General features: G+C 40.7%; 1 protein-coding gene across 1 annotated transcript; it reads right to left on the bottom strand.

The window, feature by feature from the left end:
- Positions 1 to 15,350: 15,350 nt before the first annotated feature.
- LOC126801537 (lysophospholipid acyltransferase LPEAT2) lies at positions 15,351 to 21,300 on the bottom strand. The gene is made up of 14 exons (XM_050528917.1): positions 20,705 to 21,300; positions 20,195 to 20,375; positions 19,976 to 20,035; positions 19,453 to 19,616; positions 19,304 to 19,367; positions 19,129 to 19,197; positions 18,859 to 18,960; positions 18,598 to 18,642; positions 17,979 to 18,049; positions 17,287 to 17,353; positions 16,615 to 16,665; positions 15,986 to 16,096; positions 15,839 to 15,886; positions 15,351 to 15,758 (listed from the first exon to the last, which is right to left on the bottom strand). Exons 1-14 carry the CDS (start codon positions 21,145 to 21,147, stop codon positions 15,588 to 15,590), a joined length of 1,647 nt encoding a protein of 548 aa, XP_050384874.1. The 5' UTR covers positions 21,148 to 21,300; the 3' UTR covers positions 15,351 to 15,587.
- Positions 21,301 to 21,606: the final 306 nt, after the last annotated feature.

The following is a 21,606-nucleotide window of genomic DNA, read 5'->3' on the forward strand; positions in this document are numbered from 1 at the left end:
TTCGAAGCTCGATCGACGTTTGCAACCACCGAAAGGTTCAAGATTATCTCTAATTGTCGATTTATGAGTAGTAAGTGTTTCGATCAATCTCTGTGTTATTCTTGATTTTTTATTGAGAAATCTATGGTTTTGAATTTTGAATTTGGGAGTTTTTGATGTGAATGATCTTTTCTGGGTTTGGAAGAGTATGAACAATGGGCAAGTGATGTGATTGGTTTTTCCTTGTGATTTTGTGCAGTTTTTGTGATGTTTAGATATAGAATTGGGGTAGGATCTAATTTTCTGGGTTTGTAGTTTGGAATGGCAGATCTGGGCAATGTGTTCGGGAGTGAGACTGCAGATGTGTCGAGCCTTTCCGGTTCATGCTCGGGCACATTGGGCCGGGGTCAATTCATGTGGGAAGTCCATCATTTGTCTCGGGGGCACCATCCGGTCCGGGCCTAACTTTTATGTTTCCTTGTCACAGGTTTCAGTAAGTGGAGTGAGTATGTCTGAACGAGTGGAGTCGTCCAGTTCAGAGGAGGGGTACGTGTTGCCGGGTGGACAGACGGTTGACCTGCCCAAGAAGTTACTGAAAGCAGAGGACCTGGATACTATCCGAGCGAGGTGGAGGATCCCGGAAGTGGTGGAGTTGACGGTTTTGTGCCATTTTCCGAGTATATGTTAGGGTGTGGGCTAATGTTCCCCCTGAAGCCCTTTGTTCAATACATACTGGCATGTTTAAACGTGGCCCTGACGCATGTGAAGCCAAACATGATGATGCAAATCTTAAGCTTTGGGGTGATGTACTGGGTATTGAGGCAGGTGATGCCTTGCTATCAGGAGTTTTTCACTTGCTATGGTTTAAAGTATAGCACCAAGTCTGGGAGGGCCGGATGTGTGCAGCTCCAGGCAAAGAATCAAGAAGGTGATGGGCTAGTAGTTTCTGACATGCCGAACAGCACACATAAGACGTGGAAAGATAACATGTTTTTGGTTGGAGGAGCTTGGCAAGAAGAGGGGATATGTCTTTTTGTCCCAACACATTTCCAGCCGATTAGTAAGTGTTTCTTAGTAGTGTCGACGAATAAATGGGGTATTTGACTTTTGTGCTAATGATTGGTTTGTTAGAGTTAAAGGCATGAAGTCCAAGCTGTCGGAGATAATGGAGAAGCGGCTGCTTCAGGTTCTCCACATGTTTAAGGAGCTGCTTCGACATTATTTTCGGCTGACCCGTCCAGCTGTATTAGAGCACTATGACTTAGGAGTGGTGCCCAATAAGTCTATTTTACACAAATGTTGTTTTTTGTTTTTGTTTTTGTTGTTGTGACTAACTGTTGTTGGTTTACAGCCCGGCCATATACATTGCAGATAGGCCATGGAGTGCATGAATGGCTGGAAGATAAGGACCTGGTGGGGAAGCTGGAGGCTGTGGCAGCCACCAGGCGGTTGACCGACGTGATTTTAGAAGAGGGGGGGAGAAAAAATGTGCATTCGTGGTGAAAAAAGAAGAGGTGAACTTATGCCTGGGGGAGGGGAAATATGATGGGTTGCCTCTGGTGGTGAATAGGTTTTGGGGGGTAGAAGTTGAGTTCTCTGATCAATCGGAGCAGGAGGAGGAGTCGGAGCGGGCAGATGAGGTCTCTATAGAAGAAAACATTAACCATCCGGATGAGGAAGGTAATCAACCGGATGGGGGGGGGGACCGGCGGGCTGCCTTTGAGCCAGAGAGGGAAGATAATAGTCTTGTGCTGGAACAGATAGAACGATCTTCTTCGGAGGGGCGTGCTGATGTGAAATTTTAATTAAAACTCACAACTAGGGATTGAGAATCGATTTAATCCTAACTTAATTGATCTAAACTAAGAACATAGATTTTAAGTTTTCAAATAAGAAATTATAAAAGAAACAAACAAGATAGAACTTAGGGTATTATAATCAACCACTAATAATTTTATTTATGTATCAATGCAACTAATAGATTTTTTTGTATCTTTAGATGACAATTCCCGTATCTAAGTCCATGTACGGCACTTAGACCATAGTTTTCCTTAAGTATATGATACTCTCTAGGTACGGTAGAGATCGTATATCTTAGCATGCAGTGTATCTAGGTATGACATAAATTTAACATGAATGACTCATTACGTTCTAGAAAACAAGAGAATCATGCAAACTATTACTTCAGGTACGACAATGTAATTCAGAACTCTTAATCACAAGAAACTAAGTTGAATTATATTGCAGGTACGCCTCAAATTCATCTTCTAATTACTAGATGCAACGCCCTAAGGTGATCAATCAAACAACTTAAGCATAAAGCATCAATTAAAATATCAAACTACATAAATAATCATAATAGGGCATCATCCTAACCCTAGAAAAATGTTAACAAACTACGACTAAGAAAAACATAACAAAAATAATAAAAGAATAGAATGGTGAAGATGGATGGATGGATGGATGGTCTCTGCTCCTCAGGCATCTACATTGTGTTTTGAAGACCTCATCTCATATGAAATTCGTGCTCCCTTATATAGGGAAGATTCTTGATCATCTTTAACTTCAGTTTCCATGTAAAACTTAGTTTCGTACTCCTATCTTGATATGGAATGGGAAAACCTTGAAATCTCTTTTGTAAAAGTAGGAATCCATATAATATTTTCATCTTCATCTGAATCATTGACATTGATGTATTGAAATTGAATGAACTTGGCAACACAACTTGAGTTCTCCATAAATGTTAGCAAACCCGGGAATGTCTCAACTCTGACCTCTCGTCTCTCAAACAATGATAACTTTCTCTCAGAGTATCGAAATTAAGATATGTAAAATCTTACAGAAAATAAACCTTTATATCTTTCCAATGGTATACTCATGGTCTGATTCGATCTGAAACTCTCACAGTAGTTCAGCAACGTTGGACGTTAGGCACAAACATATTCTGACAATGAAGAATATAATTGTCATTTAATATTTATTGGCTTATTTTAGCCTCTTTACTTCTCTCTTTGAGACAAACCTATAAACACACTAAAATAACATAAATCAATCATAAAGTAGGGAACTAAACAAATAAACTAAGGATATGATGCATAAAAATATATAATAATACGAGCATATTACGGACCTATGTCAACCAGCTGCTAAGAAGAATTGGCTGCAGAGGGGAATGTAGATGAAACAAAAACATGCCGCGGCGCTAGACGTCATGGAGATGGAGAAGGTTAAGGAGAAGAATGAGGAGAAAGCCCAAGAGTGGCTAAAAAGTGGGAGGAGGCGCTGAAACAAAAACATGCCGCGGCGCTAGACGTGGCCAAGGTAGATTATAAGGGTCAGCTGGTCGCGAGGGACAAAACTAGGGAGGAGGTGAAAGCGGAGGTTCGGGCTGAGATTGATATGAGCTAGGGGATTGGAAGAAGAATGAGAGATCGAGGCTGGAGAAGGAGTGGCAAACCATGGAGGCCGTGGTGGTGGAGCACTACAAGTAGAGTGCTGAACATCATGACGCTTTGGAAGGCACAGCCGCCGCGGGTAGGGTTGGAGTGAAGGGAGGGAGAACGTTTTGGAGGACGGCGACAAGGCCGGCTTTGTGGATGTGCTCAAGGCGAAAGCCTTTTTTGGGGGCCAAGCAGGAGGAGGTAGCCCAAAAATTAGAGTCTCGGCCACATAAGGTCAAGGCTGGCCAGCTAGAGGTAGTGAAGACTATGGATCCCTGGTTGGCTAAGATGGGGTTAAGTAAAAAAGACAAAGTTTTTGAGTCCCGGGCGGATATGATCGGATCGGGTCAAACCTGGTTGGTACCGCAGGAGCGTGGGTTTAAGTCCTCTGGCTCAGTCAGTAAGGGTAAAGGGAAAATGGAGGTCGAGGCAGAGAAAACCGGGGATACTCTTCCTCGGACCCAACCGTCCGGGAATCTTGCCCGAACAACTAGTCCAGTACGGTCGAATGTTGTGTCTTTGCCCAAGGTGATGCAGCCTGAAGAATCTTTGATCCAGCCGGGCTTGGCAAGAGCTCCCAAGTCTTTTGTGAAAAATGTGGCACCTCCTAAAGGGGCTCCTCACATCTCTATTGTGAAGAAGAAAGGGGGAGCTGGGGGCTTTATATAGAGTGATGTTGCCAAGGAGTAGGGAGATGTCCGGTTGTTGTACCATTTGTTGTAATTTTTTTTATTTGTCACATGGAATATGATTGTGTGGATACAATGTTTGTCGTTATTGGAATATACTTTGATTTGAACACTTGTGTTGAGATAGTTTGTATGTGGGCCGATTGGGCCATTGTCAGTTGTAATAGAGGCCATGAGCTCAACTTCGACCCACTTGGTGTTGTAATCAACAACCACAATGACATTATTAAGTTGTCCGGGGGCGGTTGAGACCTTGCCAATGAAATTGAGCCCCAATTGGGCGAATGGCACCAGATAGATGATTATGGAGAGTGGGGCGGGCACTGGACAGATGGTGAGACTGGTTAGCAAAATTGTGGCATTGGATACACGTGCTTACAACCATCCGAGAATCAGCTTCCAATGTAGGCCAATAAAATCTGGTCCGGAGGACCTTATACATGAGATTTCTGGCTCCCGAGTGGTTCCCACAAATGCTACTATGGATGATCTGCAGAATAATGTGTCCTTGCTCAGGGGTGACACACTTTAATTCTGAAAAATATTAACCCCTGCGATATAACTTGCCATCCCAGACAAGGTATAGGGCAGCCCCGTGCCTTAGCATGTGGGCCTTTTTTTTTCTTCAGCCAGGATTGTACCATTGGTTAACAATTGGATAATATGGTACATCCAAGAAGGTGAAGGTTTATCATCAGCAGCACATATTTCATTATACTGTTTGGTGGTGCTAAAATTTCAACCAGGATATCTGGATAATTTTCTTGAACCATGGAGGTAGCCAGCTGGACCAGTTCATCTGCTTTAGCATTTTTGGCTCTAGGAATTTGTTCAATTTTGGGGGAGTCAAATTCTTTAAGTAAATTGCTGGCCAGGCTTTGGTAAGAGGTTAGATAGGAGTGTTTGGACTGGAAACCCCCTTTGACTTGATTGACTACCAGCAGTGAGTCACTGAAGATATGGACATTTGTTGCTCCGAGCTCCCAGCATACTTGAATACCAGCTAAGAGGGCCTCATACTCGGCTGTGTTGTTGGAAACTTTAAATTCAAATCGAATGGTGTATTCATAGGTGTGTCTGTCTGGATCAATAACAATGATGCTGACACCACTTAGCTTTTTGTTTCAAGAGTCGTTGACATAAAGTTCTCAAATCTTACCCAGTTGGGGAGCTACTAACACAAGTCTAGCTGTGCCCTAGAGGGGAATCAATTTTGCAATGAAGTCAGTAGCTGACTGTCTTTTAATGGTTTTCAGGGCCTTGTAGTGAATATCTAACTCTCCCAACTCGATGACCCACTTGACCAATCGGCCAGAGGTTTCAGGTTTTTGTAGGACTTGCCAGAGTGGGTGGTTGGTCAGGACATGAATTGTAGGACCCTGAATATACTGCTAGAAGCGTCTGGCAGCTGTTATCAGAGCCAAGGCAAGCTTTTCAATATTCGGATATCTGGTCTCGGGATCATTAAATCATTTACCTGAGTAATATACTGGGAACTCATTCTCATGTTCTCGCCAGACTAGTGCTGAACTGATTGCAGTAAATGACACGGCTAGGTAAAGGGCCAAGACTGATGCTACGTAGTTCTTGATATCGGCGAAGGTAGCCAGCCGGTCGGCTATATGTGAGCCGATAGATGAACCCGTCCAAGGCAACCAACTGGCCGGCTAGACACTGTACTTGTGTTCGAGTGGTGGGAGAAGTCATTTCCAAGACAGCTTTGACTTTGTCTGGATTGGCCTCGATGCCCCAACTGAGACTGTTAGCCAATCGGATCCCAAAGGTTGCACTATTTTTTTCGGAAAAATTGACAAAGGGCTCATGGTTACTCTATAACTTCTTCTTATCTTATCTCTGTGGAGTTTTTTGTATGGTTATGCAAAAATTACACTAACAGCTCCCCAGTATCCACCAATGCCCGTCGACATTCATAATGATCAACTTGGATAGTGATGAGAAAAAGGTCGTCGGGCGTTGCCCAGGTGTCCGACTCAATATTCTTAAAGGTTATGGTGTCCCATGTGGCTGGAGTGAAGTGGAGTCCCTTATGCAATTCAAACAAGCCACTGGATCTTGGGCACTGTCGCTTAGGGGAGTGATAAGGTGGGGGTCGGGGGGCACCACCCATGACTGTGAGAGTTTAACTATACTCGGTAAGCTTGCCGGGGTTGGATGACCTCTCCAATGACATTTCTTAAAGAATAACAAACATCTATTTTGTATCCATGTTCATCATGATAAGCACAAAATTTTCCATTGTTTGGGCGGTGGTTTTCTTGGGAAATTTCCTCTTAAGCGGGGGAGGGATCATTTCCTTGTGGCGGTTCCAGATTTCTTCATAGGAAAAGGTCAAGTTTGTGAAGACATCAATCGAGCGGGCTACTCCTTTGGCCAGTCAGGAGAGTTGGCTTTCTGGGCTGGGTAGGGGTCATGCATATCCTTGTTATAATCACGCCGGCTCCGGCTTAACTGTCTGTTTATGTCGTGTTCGATGCTCAAATACACCGATAAGGCGGGGAGTGGGGAGTGCGTGAAGTTGATCCCGTTGTTGCGAAATTATTCGCCTCTCATGAATGTATGTCCGAGTGTTTATCATGGAGGGTCTGTTGTAAGGGGGAACACCTTTTCGAAATCCCCATGATCTTTTAGCATATTGGTAAGTTTTTATTTTGTACTTCCCCGAGTAAAATATTTTGGTTTGTTATTTGACCGCTGCATGTCGGTTATTATAGTACATGTGGCGACCCGCCTCACACCGCTAATGGAGATGCGGTTATCTAGATGTATCCAAGTGTTTCCTGCTGCTGCTCAGAGTTCATATCAGCTATGTCGCATCACAGTGTACGAACATTGCTGGATGGGGGTGATGCCAGCAGGTAGGTGTCGGTTGGTTGTTATTCGTTGTTTTTCAAGGTTGACCCCAAGTTATCCAAGAGTTTCATGTGCAGCGGCTACGGTGGAGGGCATGATGCCGCAGAGCAATAAACCAAGAGCATACGACAACGTCTCAGACAAGGAAATTGTCCAGATGTTGGAACAAAAGGTAAGCGTGGTGCAGAGCGAGGACATTGATCCCGCGACCTGGAACGAGATTTTTCCATCGCCGGAAGAATTGGACGAGGCTGAGTTCTTCCGAGCTGTCGTCCGAGGTGGCCGCTTACTGGGGTTACTCCCATTGGGGAGCCACTGGAGGCCCCGACTGTGGAGGAGGAAGGTGGCGATGGAGCCAGAGGGGGAAGGGAAAGTGCGGGGTGAAGAAGTGCATGTGGAGGATGCGCTGGAGGACGAGGAAGAGGTGCTGGAGGTAGAGCTACGACAAGAGGAGGTGGTGAGGAAACCAAATCCGGACCAAGGTCTCGAAGTTGCGCTTGAGGCGGAGTGGGCAAATGTTTGGGCAAAATATGCGATGCAAGTGGCGGACCTCACGTTTGATGTGTTGGAGCCATGCCCACTGCAAGTTTTGATCAATTTGAAGATTGTTTTGGATCAGGTTGAGGTGGACGCAGGGCCTTCTGGGCAGGGAGCGAAAATGGCCCGTGAAGAGGTTGCAACTAACAAGGCTCACAAGAAGTCCAAGAAGAGCTCGCACTCCGCAATCGGGGAGACTCGAGCCGGTATTACGGCGGGGTTGTCCGGGATTGGCGAGTTAGAGCCGCACCTGCTTCAGATGGTGGAAGATATGTGCCACATGTGTCAAGGGGCAACTCTACGAGACAATGATGACCCGGTGGAGAATTTCCGGGAGAACGAGAAGATGTTGGTGCCCAGTGAGTTCATTCCTCCAGTTTACGTTTTATATCTTTTATATTTTTGGTTGTTTAACCAAGCGAGGTTGCAGGCTGCGGCTGGAATGTATGGCCCTCGAGATGATCTCCTCGCCCACTTTGAGAAAGTGTTGGCTGAGAAGGAGAGGAATGTTGCCGAGTACATCAAGATGAATCAGCAGCTGGCTTGGACCCTGACAGTGATTGATGAACAGAAGGTGGCGGACTCCATCCGGATCACGGAGGCGGAGGGGACAGTGGAAGAGTTACGAGATGTAGTATGGAAAGGGCGAGAGTCACTACCTTCCAGTGACTTTGTAACTTCCCCAAAATTTCGAGCATAAAAACTCAAAATTTCAAAGTCGTGAAACACCAAACAATCTCAATGAATCGAAATCATTTTAAATGCCACAGTGGATCATTACTGAGTTCACAATACAACTCAGACAAACCAATTATTACAAACCAAATTTATACTCTAACATTACATAAAAATGGAAATGTAATAATCCTCACAATCTCTCACAAAACCCACGAATAAATCCTCACAAGTTCTCACACAATCCACAATAAAAACCTTACAACAAGCAGGATAATGAACAACTTCGAGTCTTCAGAGTTGTCCCTCGATCTCAACTAATCAACACCTGCGGAATTATCCCTTACACCATTGAATTGGTGCACCGGGATTGTAAACACAAACCCGGTAAGCTTTACAGCTTGTATGAGTAAAACGAAAATATAACTCGCATATCAATATATACGAAAATCCACAAATCAAAAAATATAACTGTACTCATGAGTTAATGGACGCCCCATCTGGTTGTCCCAAAAAAAAATGAAATGAAAGTGCTCATGAGAAATTGGGCAACCCTTCTGGTTACCCGAATACATTTATAATACGGGTACTATTACTAGGACCGGAATGTAACATTATTCGCCGTAGCCCCAAATTAATAAGCAACCGACACGTCAAATACGACGTGTCGACTACCTATCAATTGAAACTATAAGGCTATGAATAGAAATTAAAATAAACCGACAGCACGGCATGAGGAGCAAACGAAATATAAACGCAAATAAACAAACGCGAAAGGTAGCGATGTAAGACTCAAACGTCAAACAGAGAACATGTCTAAGTCTCAATGGCCAACTCGATCCAACAAGAAGGTAAATAACCAGGTCGGAAGACGAGGAGTACCAAACTACGCCAATTGCGTCAACTAGATCCAACTCGGAGATCGGAAAGCTGGACACTGTGAAGTAAGATCCTTGGGACTGACAGCAACCAACAAGCCTCGAACGCTATCAAACTACTAGCCTCCATAATGACGGAATCACCGATAATACAATATGATGTCGGACATCAAGACAACGGGATCACCAATACTAAATAAGACACGGTGCCAGATATTAGGATGACGGAATCACCGATAATACAGTATGGTGTCGGACATCAGGACAACGGGATCACCAATACTAAATAAGACACGGTGTCGGATATCAGGACGACGGAATCACCGATAATACAGTATGGTGCGGGACCACCAATACTAAATCAGACACGGTGCCGGATATCAGGACGACGGGATCACCGATAATGTAAACATTGAATTTATTCTTCTGTCATTTAAATCTCTCACGCTTAAGAGTTCCTCGATTTCCGATCTAGGCGGAAATTGAGTTTAAGGTTTAACTGTAAAGCTAAAATTATGTTTTAAAAGGTTACTAATTTTCCTTAATCCGATTTAAATCGAGGAACTTAAAGGTAAAAAGGTTAAATCGAGATTTAGGTAAAATTAAATTAATTACTCTTTGGGTAAAACAGTAACATTTTAACTTATTTACTGCTAGGGCAAGACCGTGATTATTGAAAGTCAACAGGGGTATTTTGGTATTTTCACAACAACAGAAAAAAGATAAAAGGGTAACTTTAGAAACGGTAAAACCATGGTTTTGCACCCTTGCCTTTCCGATCAACAATCCGGCCAAATCAACATGTAATCATACAAGAAGCATCGCAACATCAAAGCATACACATCCATATCAAAATCGAAGAGGATCGAAGTCGTTTCATACCTCAACAAAGAACGACGATGAAGGCAGTCGCCGCGGTGCTCTGTTGTTGCCTATCTGAGCTGCTGCTGCCCGCCGTGGCTCTCATCCAAGATCCCAGCATTGATTTGAGGCCTCGCAGTCCTCCTCTAGCTTGCCTAAGTCGCTGGTTCATAGAAACGTAATCGTCGGACTTTCAAGCAAAGGTAAGAAGATTAGATCGTCGGAGCTCAAAATCTCGCAGGAATCCCTAGTATGACGCCAACTGTCCTCCTCTTGATTCAATGGTAATCAATCTCAAATATCACAAGAAAGATATGGGTTTTGTAGAGAATGAAGAAAGAAATCGAATGGAGGTGGTCTCATGGCCTCGGTCAGCCGGAAGGAGGCGCTAGGCGGCAGAGAAGCTGCGTTGGTGGAGTGAGTTGCGTTGCAGCACAGAGGGAGAGGGAAAGGGACGAAGAGAGGGAGAGAGAGAAGTCATCGTGTGTCGGGGTGTATTGTAGTTGGGTATACATATTAGTTGACCTGACGGTCTAGATCAATTCGCTCCAATGGACGGTCAAGATTTAAGAACAGAAAATAGGAAATTCTTAAAATACGTTTTAAAAGAGTTAATTTCGTAATTGCGTAGAAAATTAACCGAGAGTCGGAATAATATTCCGCGAATACTCCCGCGCTCGTGACGACGCATAGTTTAATACGAAAATATTAAACTACATTTTTTTACATCTCGGAAAAATATCAGTTAGCGCGACAATTATGCCAGAAATATAAAGAATTTTTCCGGAGGCTCACACCCTCGGCTTGACCGAACCGGGTAGCTAGTTTGTGACAAAGATCTCGAGGTATTGGAATTCCCATAGGTGTGATACTCGACCTGAGACCACTGAGTATTTGTTTCCATTAGCGCCTCGTATGTGGGGGGGGGGGGGGATGATTCTCATTTATCTTTAGGAGAAACATCCCCAGGTGAACGGCTTGACGAAAGGTGCCTCCGCAATGGCGTAATCCAGGTCGTTGCACAACACCGTGGCGGTCTGCCACCTGGACACAAAATCTCGCAAGCTCTCATCCTTCCGTTGTTGGATCTTGAACAAGTAATTTTAGGAATAGTAGATGCTAGTTTGGAGAATGAACTGGTTAAAAAACCTCTCCGTGAGTTGCTCAATGTTTTCCATCAAATATGCGAGAGATTCATGAACCAGCTCAAGGCCTCATCTGAGAGGGTTTCCTGGAAGCCATGGCGTCATAATATGGTGCATGCCAGGGTGGATTGGAAATTTTTTAAATGAGTCCAAGGATCCGAGCGCCTGTTATACATGGCAATCTTGAGGGGCATGTCCCCGGTTGGTCGGTGTTCAGCCTGCACCGGGGTGAAAGGCCCCGCGCGGTCACCATATCTTCCATGTAGCTGTCGTGGCAGGCTCTGGGTTTCAACTCCATCTACCCTAGCAGCGGAGGTGTTCAGCGTCTTGCTTACCTGCAAAAGGATTTGGGTCTAAAGATTTGGTTTGGGTGGCAGTTCGGTTCAGATGGTTTGATCGAAGCTTTGACCACTCTCATGGTTTCCATGCCGAATCCGCCTATAAACTGCGTTGCAGGGGCGACTCCAGGAATGGATGCTAAGAATAGCGGCTATGAGACAAATATGGTTGGCCAGGCAGGTCGATCTTTATGCGATTTTCCAACGTGGTCCGGAGAAGCTGCTGTTATTTCTCGAGATCAGCCATCCAGGCTAAAGTGTCCCGAGAGTTCTGCTGTTCCTCATCCCTTTCTACCCGGAGGCTTTGGACGTTCCGGAGAGCCGCTTCTACTGCGGCAGCGGGATTGGTGAAGGGGACCCTAGATGGTTCCTTGGTGCCTGTTTTCTGGTCGAACAAATCAGTTTCGTTGTTATTCTCTGGTGGGACCAGTCATCTTCGTTCTCGTTTATGAGGACCATTGCTGAAATTAGTACTGGAAGTGGTAGAGTCGTGCTGACGAAGACCATCATTCTAGCGCCAACTGTTGTGAGTACAAAATCTTGGGTGTCTTGTTCACGCAACTTGTATCCTTTTGGACCAAACCACCTGCACAAATCCAGGGTTGAGGTCAAGGGTCAGTGGTGCGCCAGCCTATGACTCTCTGAAGCTTAAGTTAGAACTGAGTCAGGACATGAGCTCGCAGGTTAAGGGCTCAGAGATACGTTACCCGTTTTAGGAGGTTTCTAGCTGCTTTTATAGGCGTATTGGGGGAAGTGTTGCTTCCATTGTCCAATGTGGGAAATTGTTTCGTACAATATGTTTTTACTGCTCTGGCGAGCTATCTTAGTAGCGCCTGCAACGACGCCTGAGATAGAGGTGTTGCGTCCTGCCCTGCCAGCTCAGTGCCTCACCAGGCTGGGCTTACTCTGGCAGGTCTGGCGGCCGGAACGAGGGGAATCCCGTTAGGAATTACCTCGTTCAGGGGAGATGTTAACAATAAGAATAAATAAATAAAAATAAACAAAGATCTCAATATCATACATTTGATTTCTCAATTCTTTTCTTACCGTAATAATTTTAAACAAACTCCTCTCTCTTCTAGCTAAACTATGATTATATTATTTTCAATAATTCACATTCATCCAACAAAACTAATGTCTCATTTTAGATGGTTTTTTAATTTAATTTTTAGTAGTTTTATTCTTTCAATTTATTGTGTTTTGCCCGTTTGAATGCATTTTGTTATTAGAAATTGTAGATAAAATGTATTTGCTAATTATACTATGATTATGAACAAACCGGCTCGAGAGACTCGATATAGTTATATAATAGAACCAATTGAATGAATTTTTATAGTAAAAAAATAGAGTTTTATTGATTTTATCGAACCTTAGGCATTCTTGGAAAATTAAGGAGGTTTAAATAGCATTTTAATTGTTTGTCAAAGTTAATTGAAGTCTAATTATCAGGGAGATCCAAATGTCGTTTTTAGAGGTATAAACAGTTGCTCCCTTTATATAATTGTTACTAATTCTCATGTTAGAACTGTTATTTACAAAACATATAATAAATTTTCTTGATGGTAGCTAAGAGAAATGGCTTAGTGGGAGGTTTTACCATTTGAGGAATGAAAGTGGTTCAAGAATATTTTTCGTGTTTGTGGTTTCAAGCTTTTACGTGAGCTCTATGCACATGACTAGATTTGTTCATTGCTAGACCTGTGGAGTGTGGACTTCATCACTATTTTGAGGCGAAATGGCCAAAGGGTATCGGACATTTTTTTATTGTTGGGTTTCTTATAGGCTTTTTTTTTTTAAGGTTTGATTCTTACATGAGTGTATAAATTGGCCCGTATAACTTCAAAATTATGTTTTGGTGTTACACTGTTAGGTGATGGCTACCAAATTTATGTTTGTAACTTCAATTTAGAAACCGGATTAGCTCATCTTATTCTGTTCATCTTATTCAGCACATTGAGAATAATGATCAATCTGATAGTTGATGACATCGATATTCAATACACTGTTTTCAGAATATAATTTCCGTTGGAAAATGACATCTTGTAATAATCGTTACTATGTAAACGAAATGCCGGCCAGTTCTCCACATATTTTTCTTGAGCTTCATTTCTTCTTATTATACTAGAACTCTTCCCTAAAAGGAGAAAACATATGATGCATCAACCGGCTCACCCTAGTTTTGGACTAATTCTTTGTGTGGAGTAATTACCCACAATGGTGCCCCTAAAATCCCAGATATCTTGTCTCAATCGGTCTTACAAAAAAATAGGCCACACCATCTTGCTTCTGAGAAAAATAACCGTTTAACAGTCACATCAATTATACTCTCACCACATTGACCATAGCACTATCAGGTCACCATATCTCGTTTTTTTTTTGTTGGGGTCAAATTTTCTGTTTAGACTGTTAAGACATAAATGAGGCTAATACAATCCGGGCAAGCATATTTCTCACACTTATATAAGGAAAGATGGGTAAATTCCTCCTATGGTACCTGATGTTTGGCTACTTGGACAATTTGGTACCTAATGTATGAAAACAGACAATTTGGTACCTAAAGTTCTCAAATTTAGGCCATTTTGGTACTTATGTCAATTTTGACCATATTTTCAGGGTTATTTCCATCATCTTATCTCTACTTTACTTCATTTTTTCATAATACCTTCAAATTACCTCTAATTATCACTAAAAATTTGATAACTCATCCACTTAGTATCTGTGATGATTTACGTATATAATTTTTCATAATGTAGCTATCAATCTAAATTAATTTTAATTATAAGTAATTTAAAAAAAATATTTTAATAAAAAAAAATTACAATTTCATAAAGACAATTTATTTCTTTTGCAAAAAATAATTAGGATACAATAAGTATATCAAGAAAAAAAATTATTTTTGATATATGCGAAGTAGATGCTAAGTGGAGTAGATATATCAATTTAATTATCTCCGTAGAGGCCACAATTATAGGAAGAAATAAAAAAATGTGAATTTAATGAGTTTAGGGCTAGAATGACGAAAATACCCCTCAAAATAAGATCAAAATTGATAGAAGTACCAAAATGGCTTACAAATGAGAACTTCATATACCAAATTGTCCAAGTAGCCATACTTCAGGTACCATAGGAGGAATTTACCCATCTTTCCTTATATAAGTGTGAGAAATATGCTTGCCCAGATTGTATTAGCCTCATTTATGTCTTAACAGTCTAAACAGAAAATTTGAGAACCTGAAGTATAGTCAATGTGGTCAAACATCAGGTACCATAGGAGGAATTAAGCCAAGTAAAGATACAACTACAACTTTCAACTTTAGCTCAAGTTGCATGATTTTATTTTTGTTAAACTGATTATGGCGCGAGTGAACAAAATTTTGGATAGGAGCCCTTTCATGAAGAATAAGAACTTATTGTACATCTCGCTAGAAGCACAACATCCCACTACTCCCACTAGGTTCCATCAGGATGTATATGGAATACTCCAGTGAGGAAGGTTGTCCATATCAATGACGCCTCAAAAGAATTTGTAAATTGAAAGAGACGCACCATTGTAGACAAATTTAGTTGCAGACAACATCATTTCATAACAAATTAATATGAAGAAAGACATTTGTGTCGATGATATCGGTGGAAACACCTTTGATAGACAAATGGATATTCATGTCGAAGAAATTTCATGTAAGAGCACAAAATAAACGGACATACATTATTCGTTGGTGATATTCTTGATTTCCCCTCTTTCCCCTAATCACTTCTGCACAGCCACAGCAAAATATACAGACGGCAAACTGTTGTGCTTCTATACGACTACACGAGTACATTCCATAACGAAATTGATAATTGATACTCGTAAAAGGTAGAACATCTCAAACATGATTTTTGATGCCATGGAATGTTTTCACCACACGGTAGCGCACTAAAAATGAAATGCAAATAATTCATCTTAATGAATTGCCAAACCAATAAGTTTTTATGTATTATCACTTTGTAAAAATTAATGTGTTTAACTTACAGGCCTGAAAATACTATGCCCCCACCACCCTATACCTTGGCAAAACCCGACCCGAAGCTCCTTCGTCTGCTCTCTCAATCACATGAACAAAAATCATACCAGACTAACTGAGGTTAAGAAAGTGATCAAAATCTTCACACAACCTAAAGAGAATCTGTCCCACTACACAATCTCCTCCAACAACCTATTACCATCGTCTGAGAAGTCCTTGTTAAGCAAGAAAGGTGAGAAAAGCGCAATTAGTAATGGATTTCGTCTCAGACATGTGAAAAATTCATCCTTGCTGATTCTCCCATCACAATCAGTGTCAAATAAATCGAACAGCTGATCCATCTGCAAGCACCAATTGACATTAGTTGCCTAGAACAGCAGAACTGAAAGATGTTTCAGGCACAAAAGACTGTGTGGATTACCTCATCCTCGTTCAAATCCGGGATTGCAGATCTGATAATGTCTCCAAACTAAGCCACAAGTAAAACCAGGCAATTGCAAGTGAATTAACTGCGACAAAAATAGAGGGTGGGGCAAACAATGAGGAAAGATGAGTTCGAGAAGCATACTTGTTGTTTTAATATATAGACGTTATCCCCAGAAACACATTCAGAAAAAGCCAATGCACAGGATTGCCGGAATAATCGTAGCTTCAAGACATGCGCCGACCCAAATAAGAACTGAGGCAAATACAAATGTTACATTTACAAATTCCACAGTAGCATCTATGAAACCAAAACAAAATCATAATTAGATGCACAACTAGCTTGTTTGAGATCAATGTAGCACGAGTAAAAATATGATCTCAGCAATGAATCAGTTTATATTTGCTGTAACAATATGCCAGAAATAGAAAATATGTATGACAGTTGGATATGCTTGTCATCACTCTTATATTCTTTCAAGTTTCTTTGTGGATTTCAGATCTAACAGTATTACTCAAACAATTTATTCGCAAGAAACGGAAGCTTTCCAACCCAAAAGTCCTCTACTTGTGATTCTATTAACAAATGTCTTTAGCCGAATTGAAACCTTCAAAATTCTGAATATTTTCAACTATGCATCTCACAACATTTTTCACCTTAACTACTTAGAAATGTATAAAATGATTGAGCCTCTATAAAAACACTCAAGTACACAACCATGACAAAATGCTCACACACTCGCGCGTCCGGACATAAAAGGAGAGTTAGTGTACCTGCTTAAATGTGATGGCATGATTCCTGTCAACGTCAATGAATGCAAATATCTGTAACCCAAAAGATATATCCACATGAGTGCTAGAGGGAAGTGCAAAGGAAAGAAACATTTGACATGCAACAACTGTCAGTTTCTTAAATACTATATAATGTCAGCAAGAAAACAGAAAACAAGTACTCTGGGATAGTGCTTATAAAAAGATAAACTATACTGTATTTCTCTATATTATGCAACAAAAGGTGACATGCTTTCATTAGTTTCATATCTTTAATTGAGTACAGCCACGTACTAGCTTGACAACACAAGCATAAAGTGTATATGCTAAGAACTAAGAAGCCAACAGGGAGAAGAACAAACAAAGGAGGCAAACAACTATGCAGAAATAAAAAGGAGCCTCGTATAGGTGATTAATTACATAGTAAAAATTTTAAGAGACTAATTTTGTACTCTGAAAAGTTTAAAAAGAAGAAATTTTTCGGGGGCGTGATCATTGTAATCCATAGTGTGCCTCCCACCATCCCATAATAAAAAATTGAGTATATTCACATACAATTCTGATTCTCAGATACAGTGAGAGAGACATATGTGATCTGCCTAAACTCTAAACTTAAAAGTTTAAAAAGGTAGAAAAGAAAAGGGAAATGATTAAGCAAGGAATGTGACAACTGACCTCTTCCGAAAAGGTACAGGGCTTGAGTCTTAAAACCCTCAAGAAATCATGATACGTGACATGTCCACTGTCAGCGAGATAGAAGTATAAATCTTACAGTTATATCATACAAAAAGGTGTTACATCATTGTAATAAGATGCATGCATTGCATAAATATTTTTAAAAACATACATATATGTGTAGCACAATTTACAGCATAGAGTTGAACAATTTGACTGCGGTGCAATTTAAAAAAAAAAAGAGAGTATATAATCTAATGATAGGCTATGCATAAACCAAGCTTTACCAAGTGAGCTAGAAGTTTCAAATAGATGAGTTTCAGAACCATAATGAAAAGAAGAGAAAAAAATCATGCCAAAACGCATACAATCAAACCAGGATGAACTCATAAACTAAATATATCACCTTAGTATACCACAACTGAAAACAATTGACAGAATTTCTTTCATTGTTAAGAATGACTCTTAAGAAACACACAAACAAAAAACTATTGGCAGAAATGTATATTTGTGTGTGTGAGTGGAAAAACAATTGCCACATTTTTTAAGAACATAGAGATACAGAGAAGATACTTTAAATCAGAGGTCAGATCAGAAATTCATATAGTGCAATGCAGCATACATAATACAAAAAATAAAAAATAAAAAAGAGAATATCAATCAATAACAATTAATAATGGTTACATCCGTACCTGGGGTCTGGATTCATAGAAAGAAATCTATCCAAAAGGTCAACAGCTTCCATGCTGCTTATATTAAGTGACTGGAGAAGCAAGATAAAGATCATAAATTACCTATCAATTTCGCATATAGTATTACATAAGGAAAAGAGGTGCTTTAAGAACTGAAATCTAGACAATGGTGTGAGAAGACGTAAAATATATCAGGTATCATGCAGAAAAGTGGATGGATCAGACTGTGAACTAAAAACTAGGATAACATGTCAACAGGTTGAATAGATGAACCAATAGGATGAATTTCCATCAGCTCTGCCAGCCTATACTCTTGTATACTATTGACACTATAATGTGTCCAGGATCAATGTCCTCCAGTAGAATTTTTTAACACCCTATGGATCAACTAGTCTAAATGGCACATGCCTTGAGAAATATGCAGATCCGCATGCTTCACAACCGTGATCATAGAATTAGATGACCAAAAAGATTTAAAGGAACTCGGTTATAGTTTCTAAGTTTGAAGTACTCTCTAGCACTATAAATCTACACAACGATGCACAATTTCAGAGACAAGTTCCAATTTCCAATATTATACATCAGTAAAAGGCACATATATATATATGTAATGACTTACAGATTTTACACTTGCCATTTCAACCATGTAAGCTGAGGGCCGCACCTGTGGAATTTATGATAAAAACCTTAAGCACATCATAAAAGTTTGTTGCATAGCTATAGGACTAATTTTAATGAGGCTCATACTATGCCAAATGTTTTTGGCATCTGATTAAATCAAAAGTGCATTGGGTTGGGTTTCGGGTGTTCTCAGCTTCATTGGTTGTTTATCAAACAAAAAATACTGTATAAATATTTAAGCATTAACAAAGACAAATACCTGTTTTGATTTTGAATTAGCTGCTTTCATAAGTAGCATTAAGTCTCCGAAAGAATGAGATGTCTGTACAACATTGAGGGCAGCTGCCATAGCATGACTAGTCTGCATGCAAAAGTATGTGGCAACCTCTATCAACAATATAAAAAACAAAAGCATACCAGAAAGACAACGAAAGACATGACAGAAAGACAATGATACAGAACAAGATCGCATCCAACAGTATCTATATAACTAATGGCCAAACCAAATTAACTAGGAGCAGATTCTTACCCTCTGAGCAAAGTGGAAGGCACTTTCTTTCTTGTTATCAAGGGGGAAAACAACAGGAAGGTACTCTACCTGCTCAAATCAGACAAGAAAATCTAAATCAATATTCAATGTCTAAGTGATGCAACAGGTTATACCACAATGCAAAAAGGATTTAAAGCAAGTGAAAGGGATTAACCTCCATGAAATTGTGAAATTGGGTGAACATTCTAAACATGAGCCTCCCCAAAGATATGTGCCCCCTAATAAGCACTCCACATGAAACACTAATAAGATACAAGTTGAGACAGCACTAAATGAAATGAGCAGATTAAAGAAGTGTCTTACCAGGATTGATCAAAGTGCACATGAGGATAGCGTACAATTACTGGTTGGATTGGGTAACCAGGGATGAATGCACCAAGTTCAAATGAGATGAGATATCTTCCGTTGGTTGTCGTTCCCTCAGGAAATAAGAGCACTCGAGGAAATCTATCGGACGCAGCTTTTCTCTGTATTGAGATCCTTGAAAGCAGAATTCTGTATCAAATAGCTTACAAAATTGATATATATCACTTTAACATATTATTTACAAGAGTAACCATTTTTTCATACAGTTGCATCCACTGTAGAGACATGTACGAAAAAGGTTCAACATAGCTTTCAAGCAGCAGCTGGAAAGAGTATGTTTTACAATTTATAGAACAAATATAAGTATGCATTACATAAATATGGCACTGCACGTAAAATTCATATAGTTGCAGTATTCAAGTCAAGTTAACTAAGTAGTAGGACAACCTGACAAAATAATATGCTACTATTCAAGTCAAGATAGCTAAGAAGTAGCAAAAACCTTATAGAAACTTCCTACCTTTATTTCACTAACAGCTTGTCTCCTTGACGATGGTGAAAACCTATTAACATATATCACCTGAAAACACGACCCAATCATAAAGTATTGAAATGGACCATGACAAAAAATATACATACATAAATGCCACCAAACAATAAAGTGATTGTGCAATCTCATTAATAATGTAACCTTGTGAGCATTTAAGTAAACCACCACTGTGCAGGGACATAATATTACCTGCATTGCTCTGATGATGGTTCCAACAAAAGGTAGGGAATCATGGGACTCAGACGCAACAATCGTCGGGAACAGTTCGTAAAAATAGAATATAGGTTCTATAAAAGATACATGATTAGATACAACAATTGGGGCCATTGCTCTTGGAGCAGGTTTCCCTTTCCGCCTTATCCAATGGTAACTGCAACAAACATAATACACAGGGCGTTAAAAGCAAGCAAAAGACTCTAAGGTGAAAATTAATTACTACAACAACAAGCTTCCACTCTATCAAGACTCCAAGTACATTCTTTTCTTATTTCCCATTGTAACTATAACCTTCCTTTCAGCTAAAACATATATAACTTCACTTAATCGCATTAATTAGCGCACAATCTTTCTCGAGTTTTCGAGCAATAAAACAACTTGGAGTACAGAATTCCAATCCAAAATCCATTACCACATGTTTATAATTAACTTTGCCACAAAATCAAGCTCATATAAGAGTGAGACTTGAATTGTTGTACTCACCCAAACGCGAAGAGAATACACCGCGTGCAAACCCTAGTGATCCACATAATCCTACAACGCCACTTCGGCATAGGATTCTGCCGATCCTTCCACCCAAGCAGGGCCAGCTTGGTGGCCACAAACCCCACCAGCAACGAAACCCCGAAAAGCACCAGCCGCACGATTGCGATCGGCAAGCACACCCCGATCTTCAGCCACTCGTAAACCCCGGCCACCTCCAGAGTGTTATTCTTGAACGGATCCGCCGTCGTCGAAACCGGCACGGTGAACCCGCCGGAGCCGAGAAACGCGAACGGGTTGCGGAATTGAGGGGGGGAGTCGTCGTGGACGGTGAGGATCAGGTGGGGTTGATCGGAGGAGGAGAGGAGCGGAGAGGTGAGGCCGGCCTCGCCCATTGCGGCGGTGGAGGTGAGAGTGGTTTGGGTGTAATGATTGGAAGGCATAGAAGAGAGGGAGAATTGTGGGTATAGATTGAAGCTTTAAGACCGACAAGTAGAAGAAGATTAGATTTAAAACAAAACAAAAAATTAAAGGACGGTGACTTTTTTGAGGTCTGAAAATCTGAAAATGGAGGGGGCTGTGGTGGTGGGAAAGAAGAGCAATTTCGTTTTTGGAAGAGTTTTTTATGGGGTGATTTATTTTAATTACAATTCAAAAATATGTTTATTAAAAAAATTTAATTATAGGATTATCAGACAAAGCTTCTATTATAAGGACTTATATTTTTAGCCCTCGTGGTTTCTTTAATGTTTCAGTGTTCCGTTTAAATCACATGGATACGTGTAAAATTGAAAATTGGCGTTGTAGTTTGTTATTTAGTTACTGTACGCCTCAAAATTTTGAACGTGTGAAAGCTTGAAACCTATCTCTAGCAAGATACCAACGCCGTTGTATCAAAACAG

This window comes from Argentina anserina, chromosome 7 (assembly GCF_933775445.1).
Source record: "Argentina anserina chromosome 7, drPotAnse1.1, whole genome shotgun sequence".
Classification (NCBI taxonomy): domain Eukaryota; kingdom Viridiplantae; phylum Streptophyta; class Magnoliopsida; order Rosales; family Rosaceae; genus Argentina; species Argentina anserina.

Excerpts from the sequence above, each read along its gene's own strand:
- LOC126801537 (XM_050528917.1), bottom strand. The coding sequence starts at position 21,147 with ATGCCTTCCAATCATTACACCCAAACCACTCTCACCTCCACCGCCGCA. Across the intron at positions 18,961-19,128 it reads CCTTCCACTTTGCTCAGAGG|ACTAGTCATGCTATGGCAGC; the intron begins GTAAGAATCTGC and ends TTTTGCATGCAG. Across the intron at positions 16,097-16,614 it reads ATGCCATCACATTTAAGCAG|TTCTTATTTGGGTCGGCGCA; the intron begins GTACACTAACTC and ends TATTTGCCTCAG.